Below are 20,815 nucleotides of genomic sequence, written 5' to 3' on the forward strand. Positions count from 1 at the left end.
AACGTCTGCTTTGTGGGTGGTTCCATTGTTTTCTAGCGGCTTGGGAGGTTCCACACCATACTCTTTTCAAAAATCATTCAAATTAACGTGTTAAAGGCTTTCAGTTCCTACAGCTAAGAAGCCTGTTTATTCCAAATTTATCTGACCACAAAATTCTTTTTATCACAAACCTATTTAAATAAGCCCTTGGGGTCATGCAGAGAAAAAATTACGTTGAACCCATTTTGAAAACTATAAAACTACATGCATTGTTGACATTATTGGCAGTCTATCATCATCTCAGAGCAAACATTTCAGATCCTGAGATTTTCTTAGAATCTGAATGCAAGTGTCCCTTGGATTATTTTCATGCTGGGAAGCAAAGGTTCCTTCTACTTCATTTGTCTCTCCACTGACCACAGTATTACAAGATTCCGGTGGGGTCTGAAACACTTGAGATGTTGAATTTCAGGATCTCACTGGCAGCTGAAAGGCTTGGAAGTTATTTTGCTTAGAAGAAACATATGCCACATGAGCAAAATATCATGGTTTTGAACGGAATAACATTTGTGTTTCTTCTGTTGGCAAATATTCCTCAGTGCTGAGAATCCAAACTGTCAAATTGTATAAAAATCTGAACTGCCAGAATAACAGCCAAATAAGANAGAACAAAAAAAGGGGGGGGGGGGAGGGGGTATAATTTTTTAAAAATTCAGTTAATTAAATAGGTAATTGAGCAAATAAATTAGATAAAGAATATTTCCAATGCATAATATACTCCAGATACTATGGAAGTCTGCCTGTCCACTGAGTCTCAGATACGGAAGAAACACTTGAGTGCCTAATTGCAAATCCACTCATCAGCTCTCAGAGTAAAGGATGTCATATCAAGCCTTTCTTGGGACAACCACTGCTTACTCCTCTGGCTTCATTGCTTACCTCTCCTCTCCCACTTAATGCCTCAGCAATTACCTGGCATTCAAAAACATTGCCATTTACAAGATGTCTAGCATGGTCTTCTGGAAATGATGTTAGATTTTAAGATAAGTAGATCTATCTCCTAAATCAAGCCTTACTTTCATATGACTCCACCATTTAGCCCTGAGACTATTAACCCACTGAGACTCAGTTCCTTCATCTATAATAAATATTATAATACAGATAGTATAGATAATATAGATATTATTGATGACCGCCCATTCCACCTCCCATAGCCATGGTTAACATCACTAATAAAGTTCTCTTTCCATCAAGCTGGGATGGAACCTTAGTATCCTTCTCTCCAGTTTTCTGAGCAGCTATTTCCAAATATCTACAACTGGCTCAGGTAAACTCAGGAGTAGGTGGTTGTTATGTTCTTTTCAGTCGTGTTAAATAATTCTAGATTTTTTAGATAATTGAAATTCTTCTGTTATACCAGAATATCTGTATTAACATTGCATTTTTTTATTGCTTTAGAGAGGAACACTCAAGGCTATATCATATAAAAACCTTACGTTAAGATCTAATAAGATAATAATAATTTAATATGCATTTATCATAACATTACAATAAATTCAATTAATGTTGTAAAAGCTATATATGAATGTTCAAATTTTAATTTGATTTGAGGTTTCATTTAATTTCAGATGTGAAAATTCATCTCCAGACCACTGATTATGGCAACTTCTTGGCTAATCAAACAAATCCTCTTACTGTTTCCAAAATTGACACAGAGATGAGGAAAAAGCTATGCAGAGAATTTGAATATTTCCGGAATCATTCCCTGGAACCCCTGAGCACATTTTTTACATACATGACGTAAGTAGTAGCAGGAAGCCCTTTTAATCCCCAATGTGATTGTGCAAACGACCCCTAACAGTTATAGGTGGGGTACTAGGCTGGCATGAGGCTTAAAACCTTTTTCTCATTTGTAAGTTTGAATCATTTTAACAACTGATAAGCTCACAGAGCCACATATGCACTGTTAGAAAATAGATTTATTTATAAACATGATTATGTAGATGGTGGTGGCCTCCACATAAAGCAGTATTTTCAGAGGCAACTGCCTGGCTCAACTGCTAGAGGATGCGACTCTTGATCTCAGGGTCATGAGTTCAAGCCCCACATAGGATGTAAAGCTTAGTAAAAAAAAACAAAACAAAACTGTTTTCAGTTTTCATTTTGAAAAGTGATAAGTGGTGCTGATGTTGAAGGCTTGTGGCTGCTGACACTGAAGGTAAATACTAACTGACATTTTTGGATCACTTGTCAGGGTGGAGCTGAAATATCACAAATTGTTGTTAAGGCCACATCTACCCTCTTCTGATTTCCCTTGCAATGGCAAAAGTAGTTCCCATCATAGTTATATATGTCTTATTTTTTATCACTTCCCATCACCGGTAGTTCCAATCTTTCACCTTGAAGGCCTTTCATTCTAAAAAATGTCTGAATTTACACACAATAATAAAGCGTACTTTTATTAACCAGTTAATAAATTACAGCCAGTGCTCCAAACTTTGGGCCTTTCCAGTTTTTCTAACTGACAAGCTGGGAACAAACATCCACAATGGTTGAGCTGTTTATCATGTATACACAATTTCAATGTAATATACAAAATTGTGACTACTAGACTGGGCCCTAGACTGGTTTACAAAGGTATAACATAAAAATGTTCCTTTATTCCACATCTCCCTTTCTTCCCTATTCAGTTGTTTTCCCCCAAAATAAACAGTCCTCCATTTCTTACGTGTTTTCTAGAAAAATATTTACATCTGAGTATGTTTATTGGTACACACTCAACCCACCCCACTTCCACATTTCAAATTTATGTAAATATAATCACATTCCTTCTGCACTTTGTTTCTCACCTAATATTTCTCAGAAATATCCTTGTCAACACCATTTTCTTTAAATAACTGCCTAGATTCCATGTTTGGTATGTATCATGACTCAATTTACCAGGCATCTATTAACAGATAACTAAATTTTTTTCCATTGTAAAAAGTTTTGCAGTTAGCTTATTACTGTGTTGGTCTTGAATTTATTTTTAAACTGAATTTTTAGCAGTGGAAGTGGTGAATCAAATAGATGTTCCTTTTTTTATTTTGGTAAATTTTGCTAAGTTGTACTCGACAAAAGTAGCACCAATTTGCACTCCTAAAACAATGCATGAGAAGATCTGTGGACTTACACCATTACCAACATTGAATATTATCTTTTTAGTTTTTGCCCATCTAATAGATTATAAATTATATTTTCTGTTTTTGCTTTAATTTGTGTTCATTAGCAAAATTGAACATCATTTTGTATTTATTAGTCATATATGTTTTCTGCCTGACCAAATGCTTTGTCTGTTTTTTTATTGGAATATTCAGCAGTTTTTATTGATATGTAAGGGCTTTTTATAAATTAAGAAAGTTAGCATTTCATAATATATGTTGCAAAATTATTTTCTCAGGTGAAATAATGTTAATTATTATAGCTTTTTCCCCTGTAGAAACATTGAAAATTTTTAATTAGCTATAATCATTAGTGCTTTCATTTGACTTCTGATTGTTGTATCCTACCTAGGAAGTCCTTCTCCACTCCAAATTCATAGGTAAATTTACCTGTCTTTCATTTCATTCATTCATTTTTGTTGATTTTTTTTTTTTTCATTTTGGATGTTTCATTTTTTACGTCAAAATCTTGGTTCAAGAGTGCCTGGGTGATTCAGTTGGTTAATCATCTGACTTTGGCTCAGGTCATGATCTCATGGTTTGTGGGTTCCAGCCCCACATCGGGCTCTATACAGACAGCTCAGAGCCTGGAGCCTGCATCAGATTCTGTGTCTCTTTCTCTCTCTGCTCCTCCCCCACTTGCACTCTGTCTCTGCTTCTCTCTCAAAAGTAAATAAACATTTAAAAATTAAAAATAAATAAATAAAACCTTGGTTCATCTAAAATTTATTTTAGTGTAGGGAATGAGAAGAAGGATCCAGCTCAAATTGTTTTAACCCAATAACTGCCCAGTTGTTCCTATATCATGTCTATAAATAAGCCAGTAGGAGAAATGACCACGGTTTGAGGTAGGAAGTAATCGCTGATATACCTGAGACTTGTGGTTTTAGTGCCAATGCACCTTGTTTGTGCAATCAGATCTCCTGTCACTGGTGTGGGTTAGGATTTTATTGGGGCACCTGGGTGGCTCAGTCGGTTAAGCATCCGACTTCGGCTCAGGTCATGATCTTATGGTTCCAGAGTTCGAGCCCCTAGTTAGGTTCTGTGCTGACAGCTAGCTCAGAGCCTGGAGCCTGCTTCAGATTCTGTATCTCCCTCTCTCTCTGACCCTCCCTTGCTCACACTGTCTCTCTCTCAGAAATAAATAAAACATTTAAAAAAAATTTTTAAAGGATTTTATTTATAGGCAAGACCCCAGATGCTGATTTTTTTTTAAAGATCCACAAACACACCGCTAGTCAGAGATGACTATTAGGTGTGAACTTGGATCTGACTCAGTCCAAAGCCCAAGCACTTTCTTTGGGGAGGATTCTGGGAAGACTTCCCAGCAGGTCTGACATTGCTGCTGAACCTAGAAATGGGGTAGAATTTGGAGATGAGGGAGAAGGCTGACATCTTGGGTTGAAGCACATAGATGGGAAAAAACTGCTTTTATGATAAATAACAGGTCAGTTTGGGCAGGAATGGGTTGTGCCAAAAGGGGAGGGGAGATTGGGGAAGGGAGGTTAGAAAAGTAAGTTCCAGCCAGAGTATGCAGTCTTCAATGGCAGGCTAAGGAAATTGGGATTTATCACAGAGGAGAGTATTTTTCATGTGTTGGTATCTGCAAGATCCTTCCTTAAAAATTAAAAAGCTGAAGCAGCACATGGCTGGCTCAGTCGGTAGAGTATGTGACTCTTGATCGTGGGGTCATCAGTTTGAGTCCCACGTTGGGTGTGGAGCCTACTTAAAAAATAAATAAATAAAATATTTTTTAAATTAATAAAAATATGAAACAGAAACCCAAAATGTAAAAGAGACAAAAGAAGAGGCCAGGTTTGTTCATAGGATTCTTACCTCCTTGTAATGGTTGGGGTGAAGTACAAAGTGCATGGGCTTAGACTGAGTCAGGTCCAGGTTCATATCTAATCTTCAGTGGCTGCCTGATAGAGAAGCTTTCCAAGCAGTGACGCCTCCTGCAAAAATGTCTGACAGGGTAGTTATGGAGACACCATCAAAGATTCCTCAGTACAAAAACAAGATGGCCCTACCTGTGTGGGAGTAGAATGGCAATCAAAATAATAGACAATATTTATGGAGTATTACCATAAGCCAGGGCTCTGCTAGTGCTTTCCAAAAATTGTCTCCTTTAAAGCTGACAAATCTTAGTTCTTATCATCACCATTTTAAGGATGAGGAAACTAAAATTTAAGTGCAATAGCTTGCCTAGGTCACAGATCAAGTGGAAGAGTTATGCTTTAAAATAAACGTTAGCAGTAGGCTTTGTAAACATATTGTGCTCAGATTTTAGATAAATGGAGAAAATCTGACCCGTGATAATGACAGAGGACAGTCCAATTTTAATGGAGTCAGAAAGCTGCCAGGTTGAGAGACAGGTCTCACATGACAGAAACTTGCTCAAAATGTATTAAAAAGTGCTCTAGCTCTAAGAGTGACTCCGAGTCACTTGGCCAATGTTTCCTCTTATATGATGACTCCATGATTTAGTGCTTCCTAAGTATAGAATCTTAAACCTGGAAGAGGCCTTAACATAAATTAAGCAAGCATGCTTATTTCACAACAACCATGTTGATCTAGTTAAAATCAAAATTATTTAAAATTCCAAACATTTCTAGTCATTAACAATGTTTAAAAACTGTATATAAGAATACAGGTGGTCACAGCCCTGCATAGAATATTAATGCAAATTGAAAGTGGCAAGGTAGTTTGAGTAGTATCAGTATTAGTGGTGTTAGTAATGGACATGTTTTAATTTATCTACTCTCTCGGCTGTAAGTTCTTTTTCTTAAATTTTTATTTATTTATTTTGAGAGAGAGTGAGTGGGGGAAGCGCAGAGAGAGAAGGAGAAAGAATCTCAAGTAGGCTGTCCGCGTTGCCAACACAGAGCCTAAAGCAGGGCAAGAACCTATGAATCGAGAGACCATGACCTGAGCCGAAATCAAGAGTCAGATGCTTAATGGACTGAGCCCCTTGGCTATAAATTCATTCAATTAGGTCTTTTAGTATCTCTACCTATACTTCCTAGTATGTAACAGGCATTGACTATTTGTTGAATCAATACATAATCCCATATTTGGCAGCATGTTATACAGAGCTATAAAATGCTTCTAGACAACTCAGGATTTTACATTTTATATAGCACTTGTATATTGGTTATTTGCTGGCCAATATGTTAGGGGTAAAAACCATATGTCACACCTGCAGATATATTTTTGTATGACCAGGTGAGTGTTCAAAATAATTTTTAAAAATATATTTAGTCGAGGTTTGCATTCTTTAATTAGCCACAGTCTCTAAAACTCCCTGTCATGTTATGATCTTCTGATCTGTCTCGTGTCTTCTCAGTCTCATTCCATGATTCTGCCCATCGCATCATGTGAATTGCCAAGCAAGGCAGCATCCGGTTGCTCTGTGCAGAACCTAGAGGAATATTACCATAACAAGAGGTATACCTATGAAAAAGAGTCCTAAGGAAAAAAAGAATCCTAAAACTACTTTTCTTATCTCTCTTCTAGAACGTTTTGTAAAGTCAGGTGTTTATCACCCATGAATTTCCATCAGATAAGGTTACTCCCTTATTCTGTCAGGAAATGCCCAGGGCATCCTTATGGAAATGTTAAGTCAACCCTAATAGAGATGGTCTAAAATTTAAGTTGTTATAATGAATACAGTCCTAGATTTGAACATTTGTGTGATATAATTACTGTATATGTGAAACTTATTTTGAAATTCTGGAATGGATATTTTTAAATGCTTAATAGCAGGAAGATCTGGGGGTTTTGTATACTATAATTATACACAGTTGTGTGAAACAAAAGAATGAATCCATAGCATTTTGATGAAGAGACTTTAATATAGGACTGGGTTGTTTTATTTTTCTTCCCTCCTACTCAACGCTTTCTGGCAACATTTCAACTTCTCATCCCTTTTGAGATTAGCCATCTCTTAAAAATAATCTTTCAGTATTCAAAATATTCCACCTCAGGGGATATAAATTTTCTGAATATAAGATGACCAAGGAAATACAGTCTTAAGTACTTGGACTAATATAAGCCAAGAACTGTAAGTTAAGGACCACACACTGAAGAAATCTTTAAAGGTTTCTTCATAAAGACTAATCAAAGTTCTTGACTATTCTGAGGTTGTATTGTAAATCTTCTACAGGCTTTGCACTGTGCTATAATTAGGAGACTGTACACCTCGGTTTGCCCTGACAGGTTTCTCAGGATGTGGGTCTTTTACTGCTAAAACCAGGAAAGTCCTCAGCCAACCAGATGAACTGGTTGCCCCATCACTTGTTAGTCACAAAATTAGTAACATAATTCTGAGTCACTTACATTCTAATGGAGCAAGCTGATGTGTTCACAAATGGTGAAAAAATAAGACAGAATTAAGCAACAGCTATAATAGAGGCTTAAACATTCAACTGGAGGAGGGCTAGAGGATAGAATAGCTAATTTTGATTTTAAAAGATTTTGCAGTGAAAATAGAGTTTGAACCAAAACTTTAAAACGGGCATTAAGTGGAAGGTATAACTTGTGCATTAGTGAGACATGAGAAGATTTTGTACGTGGAGATAATAAGTCATCTCAGATGTGGCTGCGGTCTAGTTAAGGGCTGGGAAAAGAGAGTAGAGAGCCTGGCCAGATTAAGGGCTTTGACCGTAAGTCTCTATGAGTAAAAGTCAATAAAGGAAGGCTTTTCAGAAAAGATTCCACTATTGACTTGCTTCCTACATGCTGCTGACTGTGCCCTTCACCAAATGGTCACCACCTTGTAAGGTGGTGCATATTCTGCTGGGAAGTCATGTGGAAGACAGCTTCTCTGCTTAAGGCAATCTGATGTGGTTTTAGTTCCTCCTCTAACCAGTGGTAAAGTACCTGTTCTTACTGTGTGCACAGGGTTTGTTCAATAATATTATACCTATTTCCTGGGGCATACTTAAAAGGCCTTGTAAGGGGTAAGTAGAGAATAACTGAGGAATAAGGTGTGAAATCAGGTCACTCTTGATAGCATTCCAAAGATGCTATTTTCTCTTTTTTGTTTGTTTTTACTTTTCAACTCTTAAACTGCCCTGAAAAGTGAGGGGACTGATCTGGTGTATATTTCAGGAAGATGCTTCTGTTGGTATTGAGAACGATGCACTGAAGGGATGGGACTTGACACAGAGAAACAGATATGGATAGTGAGGAGGGAACAGTGGTTCAATACATTTGGAAGGTAGACATAACAGAATTAGCATCTTGATTTATGATAAGAGAAATTCCTGGAAATTCTAAGTTAAGAAAAAAGATTTTGCAAGTAAGATAAAGGACTTTGGTTTTATTTCTAGTCAAAAAGAATAGAAGCCCAGTGTAAATTAGAGAAAATTATATAAATAAAACACCCTTAATCTAATCACTTGGCATTATTTTCATATTCTTTTTTTCTATACATTTTAAGAGAACTAAAATTATTCTGTAAATATAATTTTGAATCTTAATTTTTCTATATATAGTAACAGCATTTTTCCTATGTCAAAACATTTTCTTAGCATTTTTAAAAACTATATAGCCTTCCATCTGGTCATAAACATTTTAGAAGTGCTGAGTTTTGTGTCTTCCTGACATCCAAGTCCACATAGTATTTAATTTGTTAAATTTTGATTTCAGTAATCAACTTCTCAATAATATTGTGAGATTGACCACTTGACAGCACTATGCATTTGTGAGTCTGAATCTCTGGCCAGAAAAGTCCTTCTGAAATCTTAAGAACTGCAACATCTTAAAGGTTTTATATCCAGAATTCCATGTGGATGTCCAATGGCAAGCAAGTATGGGGCAAAAATGTCTCAGCTGTAGCTGCTGATAAGGCCTCCAGCATTTAAACTCTCAAGCACTTTGAGAATTGAAAAGCCCTGGTGCAATACTTGATCTGTCTGTAACTGAATGACATTCACTTAGTCAGCATAACACATACTAAGTGACTGCTGTGAGTGAAGGACTATACTAGGTTCTAAAATTAGAGAAAAATTGAATATAATCTTGTTCTCTATAAGCAACCAGTGCAAGAGTTGCTTAAGGTGCAGACTCCAACACCCTGCTTGTAAAAATTATGTTTTATTAGGTCCTGGAATGTCGTCTGTGAATCTGCACTTTTAATAAGTCCTCCAGGTGACTCAGATGCAGGTGAGAAATTCTTGTAACCAGTCAGTAGACTCTAACCTGAGTCTACAATATAGCAGTTATGGAACCTTGAAAAGAAGTTACTTACTCATTCAGTCTTGGTTTCCTCATCTAGAATAGTAATTATTATATACAATATAGAATTGTGAGTATAATTTGAAAACAAGACCAGCTATGTATTTTGCAAAGCCTACTGCAAATGAAAATACAGGGCCCTTGTTAAAAAAATGCTTAGGAATTTCAAGAGAGCAACAGTAGATTAAAACAAGTGTGGGGCCCTTCTCTGTATGGGGTCCTATATGACTATATAGATCTCATGACCATGAAACTGGATGAATGAAAAAATATTACACATATTCAATATAAACATATACACATACTCAAAAAATACAGCTCATTTTTTGATTAGGTTATAATATTCGCCAGTGAAACTGAAAACAGATTGTTTAATGAAGGTGAAGACTTGAAGGACTAGAGCTTGTTTGTACACGGATGTGGCTGGGAAGAGGCAAAGGCAGGTGTAGAAACACAGTACTGTTTAACCAGTACTAATGTTGGGCTGCCAATGGCAGCCATTGAGGGTTAAGGATGTTAAGGTATTAGCTTAAGATGCCATCCCTACGACACTTCTCCCTGAGTGAGAAACAAATCAGGGCCAAGATAGCCGTGTTTTTTCCTTCACTCTTCGTCCGTATTCCGGGTAGGGTAGCAATCAACCACCAGGGGGCATGACTGATCCCCGGAACCTGTTTTCCAAAGTCTTGATCCTTTCCCAACGTTTGTTGAGTAGCAGAGATTTGAGGCTATTTCATAACTTTGAAAAACTGAAATCCATCCTGGTACTGATCCAGATACTCACTGACTTTTTTGTATTTTACTTTATCGTGTTTTATATTTTTAATTGAAAAAAAAGCCTGTGCCTATGCTTTTCAAAATAATTTTTTATTATATTTTATTTAGTGCTCACTATGAGCCAGAACTTTTATAGTTACTTTACATGTATTAAATTTGTTTAATTCTCATGGCAACCATATGGGTTGCACTAATGTTATCGAGGTATTAGAAATAAGGAAACCAAGATTAAGTAGAGACTATATTTCTGAATGTATCTCCCAAAGCCCGGAGGTAACCCTTATAAGTGTTTTTTGGTTTATTTTTGTTTTTACTTTTTAAAAAAAATTTTATTATTTGTTTTAGATTTTACTTTTAAGTAATCTCTACATCCAATGTAGGGCTCGAACTTTCAGCCCTAAAATCAAGAGTCATATGCTCTGCTGATTGAGCCAGGCAAGCACCCCAACCTTCATAACTTTGATGCATAATTTCTTCTATGTGAAAAAGTTATATATGAATTCATATGTTTATATGTAAACAAACAAATATAAATATACATAGTTGTTTTTATTGTTTGCTTTAGAACGGTGAGATTATATGTATTACCTGTAATTTGTCTTGTATATAATCTAGTCAGAATTTTCTTTTTCTCAAATTTTTTTTTCATTTTTCAATTTATTTTAGAGAGAGAATGAGTGGGGGAGAAGGGCAGAGGGAGAGATACAGAATCTTAAGGAGGCTCCATGCTCAGCTCCAAGCCCAGACTGGGCTCAATCCCACAATCCTGGGATCATGACCTGGGCCGAAACCAAGAATTGGATGCTCAACCAACTGAGCCGCCCATGTACCCTGAGAATTTTCTGCATAATCACATAAAATCTATTTTATAAAGCATATTGTGTATCTCATTGTGTTGGGTCTACCATTATTTATTTAACCATTCCCCTTTCATCCATCTACGTTGTTTCATTTCTTTACTATCTCAAATAATGCCTCAACAGACATCATTGTACATGTCTTTGCTTTCCCTTGCCAGAATTTCTTTAGCATGGATTCCTAGAAGTGAAATTACTTTTTCAATAGATACGCAGATCTTTGATTTTGATAGATATTAGCAGATTGCTCTCTCATACTCCAACAGCATATGAAAATTTTGTTCCTTTCCTATTCTCTCAGGTTTTTTTTTTCTTTTCTCATCAGAAGATATAAGATTCTCTAACATCTACTGTGATGGGTGTTTTGAATATAACAAAGATGAGATTCACCTGTTAACTGTGCTTGACCAAATGAACAGGCTATGATAGATATAGCTTGTTTAACCTCTCTAACTGACAAGAAGAATCACTCCACTGGTGTTTTCCTATAAATTACCATAATATTTACATGCATGGCTAAAGAAAGGGTGACATAGAATAATCTCCCTAATATTGTAAATCTCCTCAATGGAAAAGTATAGAAAAAGCAAGGAATAGGCAACTATGACCCCTGGAAAGGGAGCACAGGGTAAGATACCAGGTAGCCAGTTAATTCCTTCACTTCTATTTACCCAGTGAGTGTCAGAGTTAATGGACTTGAATGAACATAAAGAAAAATTTATTCTCTGATTGAAAAAACTCATCATTGTGTCCATATTCTGTCCAAGTATGGTTCAGGCTTCTTGGAGGCCACAAAAAAGTGTACTGAACAAACTTCTATAATTAATAAAGATTGGTAAGAAGTATCTGTAAATAACTATATTTGAAATAAATAGGTAAAATGACTTATACAAAAGCACACAACTGAATAGTGGCACAATTAGTTTTGGAATCCAGGTCTTATTTCTTCAGATATGCAATAAATATTTGCGAATGAATGAGTAACTATTCTTTATGTTCACCACTGATATTGCCAATAATTACTGAAAATTAATTTCACCCCAGGATAAATATAAATACAAAAATTTAGAGAAGGAAGTAAAAGGATTCACTTGTAGCTGGAGATATTTTAAAAGCTTAGTGAAAAATATGGTATCTGAATATGACCTTAAAGAATGGGAAGGATTCCGATTTCTCGCAATTGGTGCTTAAGGAACATTCTATACATGTAGAAAATAATAGGAACTCAGGCACTGATGTACAAAAGGACAAATAAGTTTGAGGAATTTTTAAATCCTCACAGATGGGTTAGACCAAGATTGCAGGGAAGTACTAGAGAAAAGAGTTTTCTAAGGATTCCAGAGCTACCAAGGGTTTGGGAAATGCAAAGTGATCAGCAGTCTTGTTCTAAAATATGCTATTATAGGCAATGCTGACTTCTGAGCAATTTTTTACTATTTTATTTTGCTGGAAGGAAAAATGAGTGTGACAGCAAAATTAATTGCTTTTTAAAATTATTTTAATTCTCACTTCTTCTATTTGAAAAAGGGAAACTTTAGGGGAAGTAAGATATGTTACCCAAAGCAGTCAAATTTCAAGAAGGAGCAGATGCTTATGGGGATATTCTAAATCTCAACATTCTCTTTAGCAAGTCACACTGAGGAGCAGAACTGCCCTATGTGAGCCTATGGAGTTAGCACTGGATTAAATGAATCTGGAATGCAGAGATGTTTACCAATGTGATCAAGAAAAACTTTCATTTGAAAATTAATACATTGGAAAATATTCCAACAAGGCCTTATTGTCCATGTCACAATAAATATTGTCAGGCCTCTTATGGGTAGATCAGCACATTTCACTGAGGGACTCCACTGAGAAATGAAATGCTTTAGAGTACACCAAGTGTTTTTCACACATTGCCCAATCCTGTCTATGAACAATTACTCTTGATTAGCATTTCATGTCCGTGTCCCTGTATTCATTGTATGTACAACTGTGACCTAGCAAACATATCACAGTTCTGGTCACCTAAAACAGAATTGTCATCAAGAATGCTGCATGTGTTGCAGATGAAAAGATACTTATGCAAACCTCTTGATAGAAAGGAATCTATAGCAATCAAGTCCTGATCCCAGGATGTGGCTCTTGAGATCAAGACAAATCTAAGTCACAACGCTTTTAGATAATGAAGCTATTGTAATCACCACGTGCACCAAGTTATTTACTATCCACTTGCACTCAAATGGAGAAGTTCAGATTGAGCCTTGAAGATTCTCCAACTAACAAAGGGATTCAGGCTTTTTTATATAAAGCAGTTATCATTCATGACAGCATTGTTTTCAGATTAGTGACTACGTCCCAAAGAGATAAACATTAAACTGTTTGAAGTTCAGATATCTTAAAGGAAACATTGTGAAATAATGACTACACAAGGATCATTCGAGGGTTATAAGATGCAGAACAGGATGGTAACAGGTAATAGTATAAGTCAGATTTAATGTTTAACAAATATCCCAGGAAATAACATAATTTATGGTCTTGTGGGTGTTCCAGTTTTCCAAATGACTACCTCAAAGTTCTTGTCTTCACACCATAAAGGGGTTAATGACCTCTGAGAAAATTTGCAAAAGGTTCTATTGGCTAGAACTCAATGTGAAACTACAGAAATGTAGAAATCTCAGACCATAAAAGAGCTTAAACATTGCAATTTTTTATACCGAAGATTATGTGGCTTATAATTTTCTGCTCCCCTTCCTTTAAAGTCTGGTTTACAGGAAATTATCTTCCTCTAAGAGTGTATGACTTCGCCCTCCTTTATCTGAGGCACTCCGCTAGTGCTTTCATATGTGTTACTAATCCAAATGCCAACCATTCAAAGTTGAATAAATATTTCCATTTTAAGACTGAGAAAATGGAGCTCTTGTTAAACTGGTTTTTAAGTGACAGAGTGGAGTTTAGAATTAGGCTTCTTTGTTTCAAAGCCTCGGCTCCTTCTACTGTGACAATTTAAAATTTACAAAATGTTGTCACATATAATTTGATTTACACAGTGACTATATGAAGACAGTGATATTCTACCCTTTGCCACAGCTTGATGCTAAGCTTCTTAAAAAGGATAGTCTAGACTCCCCTATTTTCTCACTTGTTTACTCAAATAACTTCAGTCTTGTTCCCTATTCCACAGGGCCACCCAAACCACTCTAGCTGTTAGGTCCAATGGGATATATTTGCAGCCCTCTCATAACTCGCCCTGGTATTCAGGTGTTGATGTCTGTGTCCCCTGCATTCTATGATGACACTTGATGTTTGTGCTCCTTTTCCCATTTTGGCCCTTCCTCAGTCTTCCTCATAAAGTCTCCTTACTGCCCCTTAAGAATTTTGGGGGTGGAGGGGCGCCTGGGTGGCTTAGTCGGTTGAGCGTCCGACTTTCGCTTAGGTCATGATCTCGCGGTTCGTGGGTTTGAGCCCCGCGTCAGGCTCTGTGCTGACTGCCAGCTCAGAGCCTGGAGCCTGTTTCAGTCTGTGACTCCCTCTCTCTCTGACCCTCCCCTGCTCACGCTGTCTCTCTCTCTCTCTCTCCTAGAAATAAATAAAACATTAAAAAAAATAAAAAATAATAATTTTGGGGGTGGAGTGAGGGGCAGCCAGGGGTCTGTTCTATTCACTTTTCTAAAATGCACACTTTCTTTTTGATGATACTATTCACATTCATAGTTGAAAAAGTAACCAGAAGCCAAGTAATAAAAAGACTTGTTTACAGTGATGAGAAATTTGTGCTTTATTCTAAAGCAAAATGAAGCCATTGACAGATTTTTAAGAATGAGAGTAGTGATGTTTCTGACAGAGATTACAGAAGAAAAAGAAGCATTAGTGGCATTCAGGTTTTGAGATAATGTGACTGTGGTGTCTATGAGAAAACCAGTCAGTCATAGCCACAAAAAGGAAGTAAGAGTGTAGATCTGAGGCTGAGCAGAGGTTTTGACTAGAGCTGAAGAATAATTCATCTAAATCACCAAATTATGGCTCTACATTATTTGACCATTCAGCAACTATTATAACAACTATTATAACAACCCAGCAACTATTATAACAACTTATAACCCAGAATTTGGTAGTTAGCATATAGGAAATGTATTTTAATTAGCTTCAGAACCCTTAATAAGTTTGGGAGCAAAAAGAGGAAAAATAAGGGTGCTTGGCTAGATCAGTCAGAGAAGCATGCAATTCTTGATCTTGGGGTCATGAGTTCAAGCCCCACATTGGGTGTAGAGATTACTTAAAAAAAAAAAAAAAGATAAACTTTTAAAAGAGAGACAAAATAGCACTGAGACCAAAAATAAATATGAAAATATCATTTGCCTTGATCTGTTTTTTCTGAATCTAAAAGAGAGCCAGAAGTTTGGCTTTGGGGTATCAACTCTGCCTCTTTCTATAAGTGTGACCTTGGACAAGATATTAAAGTAAAGTGGTGGTGGGGCACCTGGGTGGCTTAGTCGGTTAAACGTCCGACTTTCGCTTAGGTCATGATCTCGCTGTTCGTGGGTTCGAGCCCCGCGTAGGGCTCTGTGCTGACTGCCAGCTCAGAGCCTGGAGGCTGTTTCAGAGTCTGTGAATCCCTCTCTCTCTGACCCTCCCCTGCTCTCTCTCTCTCTCTCTCTCCTAGAAATAAATTAAAAAAAAAATAAAGTGGTGGTAATAATGGTCCTTACTGCATTGACTCGTGAGGCTTGAGTGAGAACAGGCATGTACTGTCTGACACACAGTAAAAGCCTCCAAGACAGCTGGTATTTTTAAAATTATAATTTTTACAACCTAAAATTTTGAAATTAACCTGTTCACTCTATCACAATTTTTAGTGACATCATGATTTTCACAGGTGCCAATATCAGAGTTATAGGATAAAATACTTAGGAGGGGCAAAAATGAGGATCTTTGTGTAGATCACTAGTAGGAGAAAAGTTAGCCCAACTCATCCTGGCTCTGTCACCATTTATGAGCACAATTATCTAAAACATGAGAACATTGAACTTGGTGAACATCTAAGTGTCTTTAAGCTCAGAAATTACTCAAGGAATATCAGTAGTGATTTTGTTCCTAACCACTATATCATTGTATGCATGGCTCTGAGAGTCTATAAAGATTGGAGTCTGGAGAACGTAAACTGTTTCTGGGCATGTCATTCCCCTGCCACCCCCGACGGCCAATGAGTTATACCAGGTGTACATGTGTGATGGGGATGAAGGAGGGGACAGGAAAGAAGCCCTCTCCCTTCTGCCTGCTGCCAGGGGCCACGTCCTGGGTTCTCTCTTCATTTCCTGAATAATGCTGGGAGAACTGGTGTGATTGCTCCATCTTAGAAACAAGACCATTTAAATAATGAGGTGAAATAAAACCAATTGCTATAGCCCTGCTCTCTGCAATATAGGCGCTCAGCCTATTAGTTAAAAATAAATAAATTTTTAAATTTTTGTTCAGCAAACTCTACCCCCAATGTGGGGCTCAAACTCATGACTCCCTTATTAGAGTCTCATGCTCTACCAACTGAGCCAGCTAAGTGCCCCTGAAAGAAAAGAGATTTAACTCAATACACACACGTGCACACATGTACATACCCACATGCACACACTGCACAGGCATAGGCTTGAGTGTTACATGTAGCCTAAATCCTTACAGCACTGACATAGGTTGCCCGTCAACATTGGTCTGAGTCCTCTGCAAGTTGGGAATGTTAGCAGCTCATATACTTTTACATTACAGAGGTGCTGTGGGGAACAATTAAATGTCTGGAGCCTGCTAAGGGTTATTAAGTGCTAGCAATTCCTCTCTCAGGTAATAGTTTTTGAGCCATAAAAGGACAGTTAAATAAGCACTTCCATTTTAATATCATTTTCAAGAGATAAAAAGGAGTCTAAAATTCTATAATGTCTAAATTTAGTACGGCTGTTTGGGAGGTAAAGAAACTTTAGAGTCATGTGCCTTTTATAAAGGGATAATTGCCTGCTACTAAACTTCTTCAGATAGAATTTTTATTGGGGTAAGCTGTCGAAGCTCCACAATGAAGGAGATTCTCTTCCAGCGGGTAATGCACTCTTGCACAGGAAGTCTGGTGACCACTGCAGCCACACTGTGGTGACGGTACTTCTAAGAGGCTTGGCTAATTTTTTCCAGTTATTTTTCAAGCTTGAATTGTGGCAGTGGTTAGTCCTGTCACTGTCAAACCTGGAGGACCTCAGCTCCTCAGTTGGCTGACCCTTTGCTCTCCTGATCCAAAACCTCACCCTCTCGGCTCCCTCCTTCCGCTCAGCATTGGATCATGTTTTCTTCTCTCCCATCTTAAAAAAAAACAAAAACCGAAGTCCAAAGCCCCTTGGCCTCTGGGTTTCCATTGAGCTGTCTTCCCCTTTTAAGGTCAACTGGTTGTTTGAACTCTTTTCTTTTTAAGCTCTTTTCTTTACTGCCCACCCACTTTTTTAAAAAAAAATTTTAGTATTTATTTATTCTTGAGAGAGAGAGACACAGCGTGAGTGGGGGAAGAGCAGAGAGAAAGAGAGAGACACAAAATCCAAAGCAGGCTTCAGGCTCTGTGCTGTCAGCACAGAGCCCAACACAGAGCTCAAGCCCACAAGCCATGAGATCATGACCTGAGCCAAAGCTGTGGCTCATGGATCATGACACTTAACCAACTGAGCCACCCAGGTGCCCCACTTCCCACTCAGTTTAAACACACATGATCATGTTTCTGCCTCCTTCTCCCCTTTCTCTTTCACCAATAAACTCCACTGGAAGTTTTTTCACTGTGTTGTCAGATGACCACTTAGTTGCTGCATCTTATAAACACTTCAATGTCTACCTTAACTTTCTTGTGGCTTTTGATGCTCTAGCCACTTCTTCCTAGGACTTGAAGAATTCCCTTTTCTAGTTTTACTCCTCTTACCTGATCATTCCTTCTGAAATTCCATCGAGGTCCTCAAATGCTGAGGTTCTCCAGGGTTGTCAGGGCAGAACACTATATGCACTCTAGGATGTGATCCCAACCATCCCCGAGACTCATTTCCATCGTTAAACAACCCCCTACCCCCACAACCCCTGCCTCAAATGTCTGCTTCCAGATGTCTTCAGGACTCAGACTTCTGAAGCCACTTAGCATCTTCTCCTAGATATCTCCTGGGCATCTAAACTCATTCTGTCTGAAGCATCTGCTCCCACAACAATCTACTCTTCCTCCAATGCTCTCATCTCAATAGAAGACTCCACAGTTTGGTAAACCTGGAAACCTATGTGTCATCCTAGACTATCCTTGACTGCTAAACACAGCATAGTATAAAGGCTAAGAGAAGGATTCCGGAAGCAGACTGCTTTTGAGTTCCTCACCTCTCTCATTTGTTAGCTGTGTCATCATGAGTGAGATTTTTACCTTCCTTGACCCCTCTGGTTCCTCATCTGTAAAATGGAGATAATAACACTACACCTGTTATCATCACAGTGTAGTTATCATGATTAAATAAAGTAACTTTTGTAAAGCATCTCACTGTTTGTTTACCCTTCTCCTGTTTTTATCATTATTCTACATAAATCATAACACCTCTTTCTGCTTAAAGGCATTCAGTATCTTCCATCACCCTCCACACCCAAATTCCTCATTTTGTCTGTCAAAACCTTGCTTGTTCAGCCTCGCCCCACCTCCAGGCCCCAGCTCCAGGCAGAGAACTCCTTGTATTTTCTTCTCTGTGGCTTTTTGCATACACTTCCTTCTGCCTTGAAGCGCTCTTTTCCTCAATTCCCAGCCACTTTTGCCTGGTCAGCTCCTACTCATTCTGCAAGTCTCAGCCTGAATATCACTTACTAGGATGTCCGATCCCACACTGGTTTGGTGCCCAGCTCTGAATCCACACACCACCCTATAATTTGCCTACCATCGGTGCTTCGTTACAATTTACTGTAATGGATTCTTTGTTCAGTTCCTCCCTCCAACTATATTCTCTGTGAAGTGAGACACTGTGTTTCTTTTGCTTCTCAACCTTATTGCTTGGAATATCTTGGGTGCTAAGCACATGATTGAAAAGCATATGCATCCAGAGCTTATATTGAGCAATGTAATCACATAAAATATGTACCTATGGGTTCTTGGGGATCTAGGGAGAAAATGGCTAGAAAGTTCACTACCTGGTCTCATAGGAGGAAAAGAATACAGAATATTTTAATTTTTAAATAAACATTAAGTAATAAATTTAATAAAATATTTAAATATTTATTTTAAAATATTTTAAATTTCAAATCAATGATGGTTTTTTTTTAAACAGGCAGGAAACTGACTTTTTTTTTTGAGAGAGAGAGAGAGAGAGAGAGAGACAGAGAGAGGGAGAGAAAAGATCTTAAGCAAGCTCCTCACCCAGCATGGAGCCCAAGGTGGGGCTCAGTCTTTTGCCTGTGAGATCATGACCTGAGTCAAAATCAAGAGCTGGACACTTAACCGACCGAACCACCCAGGTGCCCTCAGTGATAGGCTTTACTACAGATTCAAACAATCAGGTTTTTAAAAAAAAATTTTTTTGTTTTATTTATTTCTGAGAGAGAGAGAGAGAGAGACAGCATGAACAGGGCAGGGTCAGAGAGAGAGGGAGACACAGAATCTGAAACAGGCTCCAGGCTCTGAGCTGGCTGTCAGCACAGAGCCCGACGCGGGGCTTGAACCCACGAACTGTGAGATCATGACCTGAGCCAAAGTCGGACACTTAACCAACTGAGCCACCCAGGCGCCCCTCAAATAACCAGTTTTTAAGATAGAGTGAAATGCTCCAGGTTTGTGTTCTTCAACTTTGTAAGACCATAGTCCACTCTGAAAAACCACACAATTTCACACTCATTTTTATACCACATTTGCCAGTTACGATGTAGGGGTCATTTTCTGCCAACTTCCACCAGCCTGGGTTTTATTGAGCTTTAGTTAGTTATTACAACATTGATTTTCAAACTATGATATCTCCAGAGAGTCAGATATTTTACCCCATTCACATCTCTCAAACCCCAAAGTTTAAAATAAGAAAAGACTCCTATATTTCCTTAGTGAAAAAATATATGCCTGAACTGTATTTTTATTTTTATTATTAATTTATTATTTTTTATATATTTTTATTTTTTTACTGGTGGTATGCTTCTCATTCTCATGCAGTTGATTTCCTAACAATCGAGCCTTCTTCTAAACCAGGTGCAGTTACATGATAGACAATGTGATTCTGCTGATGAATGGTGCATTGCAAAAAAAATCTGTGAAAGAAATTCTGGTGAAGTGCCACCCATTGGGCCGTTTCACAGAAATGGAAGCAGTCAACATTGCTGAGACACCTTCCGATCTCTTCAATGCTGTTCTGGTTGAAACACCGCTAGGTATGAATGCATAAGCAATTGTATAGCTGCATATGCACGTCATCATAGTCATTTAAAAATGCACATTCAATTCATAGTTTTCTCCATAAATACAATGTCATACTATACAGATTCATAGATATGGAAGGGACACTAAGGAATCATCTAGTCCTGCTCCCTCATTTTTCAGATGACAACAAATAAAAGTGACCTTCCTGGAGTCACATACGACCCATTTGTAGCCCAGAAGGAGCTGGGGCCACCTCCCAACCTCCACACCTTTGTACTTTGTACCAAATCATAGTAAATAAATGGTAGATTTGTCATTTTTCAAAAAATTAATTTTCTACCTGGGTTTTATATGATTAGTTCCTTATCCTGTCATTTTAAATTTCTGTGTAAATAAGGCTGTGTACATTT

General features: G+C 37.7%; 1 protein-coding gene across 1 annotated transcript in view; it reads left to right on the forward strand.

Moving 5' to 3' along the window:
• Window positions 1–20,815, forward strand: part of ATP6V0D2 (ATPase H+ transporting V0 subunit d2) — a 44,866-nt gene that overhangs the window by 10,267 nt on the left and 13,784 nt on the right. The window contains exons 2-3 of the mRNA XM_077771264.1: window positions 1,608–1,779; window positions 20,238–20,416. Coding sequence (XP_077627390.1) covers window positions 1,608–1,779; window positions 20,238–20,416 — 351 coding nt within the window. The remainder of the gene's footprint in view (window positions 1–1,607; window positions 1,780–20,237; window positions 20,417–20,815) is intronic.

The sequence above is a fragment of the Crocuta crocuta genome, unplaced genomic scaffold (genome assembly GCF_008692635.1).
Source record: "Crocuta crocuta isolate KB4526 unplaced genomic scaffold, BGI_CrCroc_1.0 scaffold235, whole genome shotgun sequence".
Classification (NCBI taxonomy): Eukaryota; Metazoa; Chordata; class Mammalia; order Carnivora; family Hyaenidae; genus Crocuta; species Crocuta crocuta.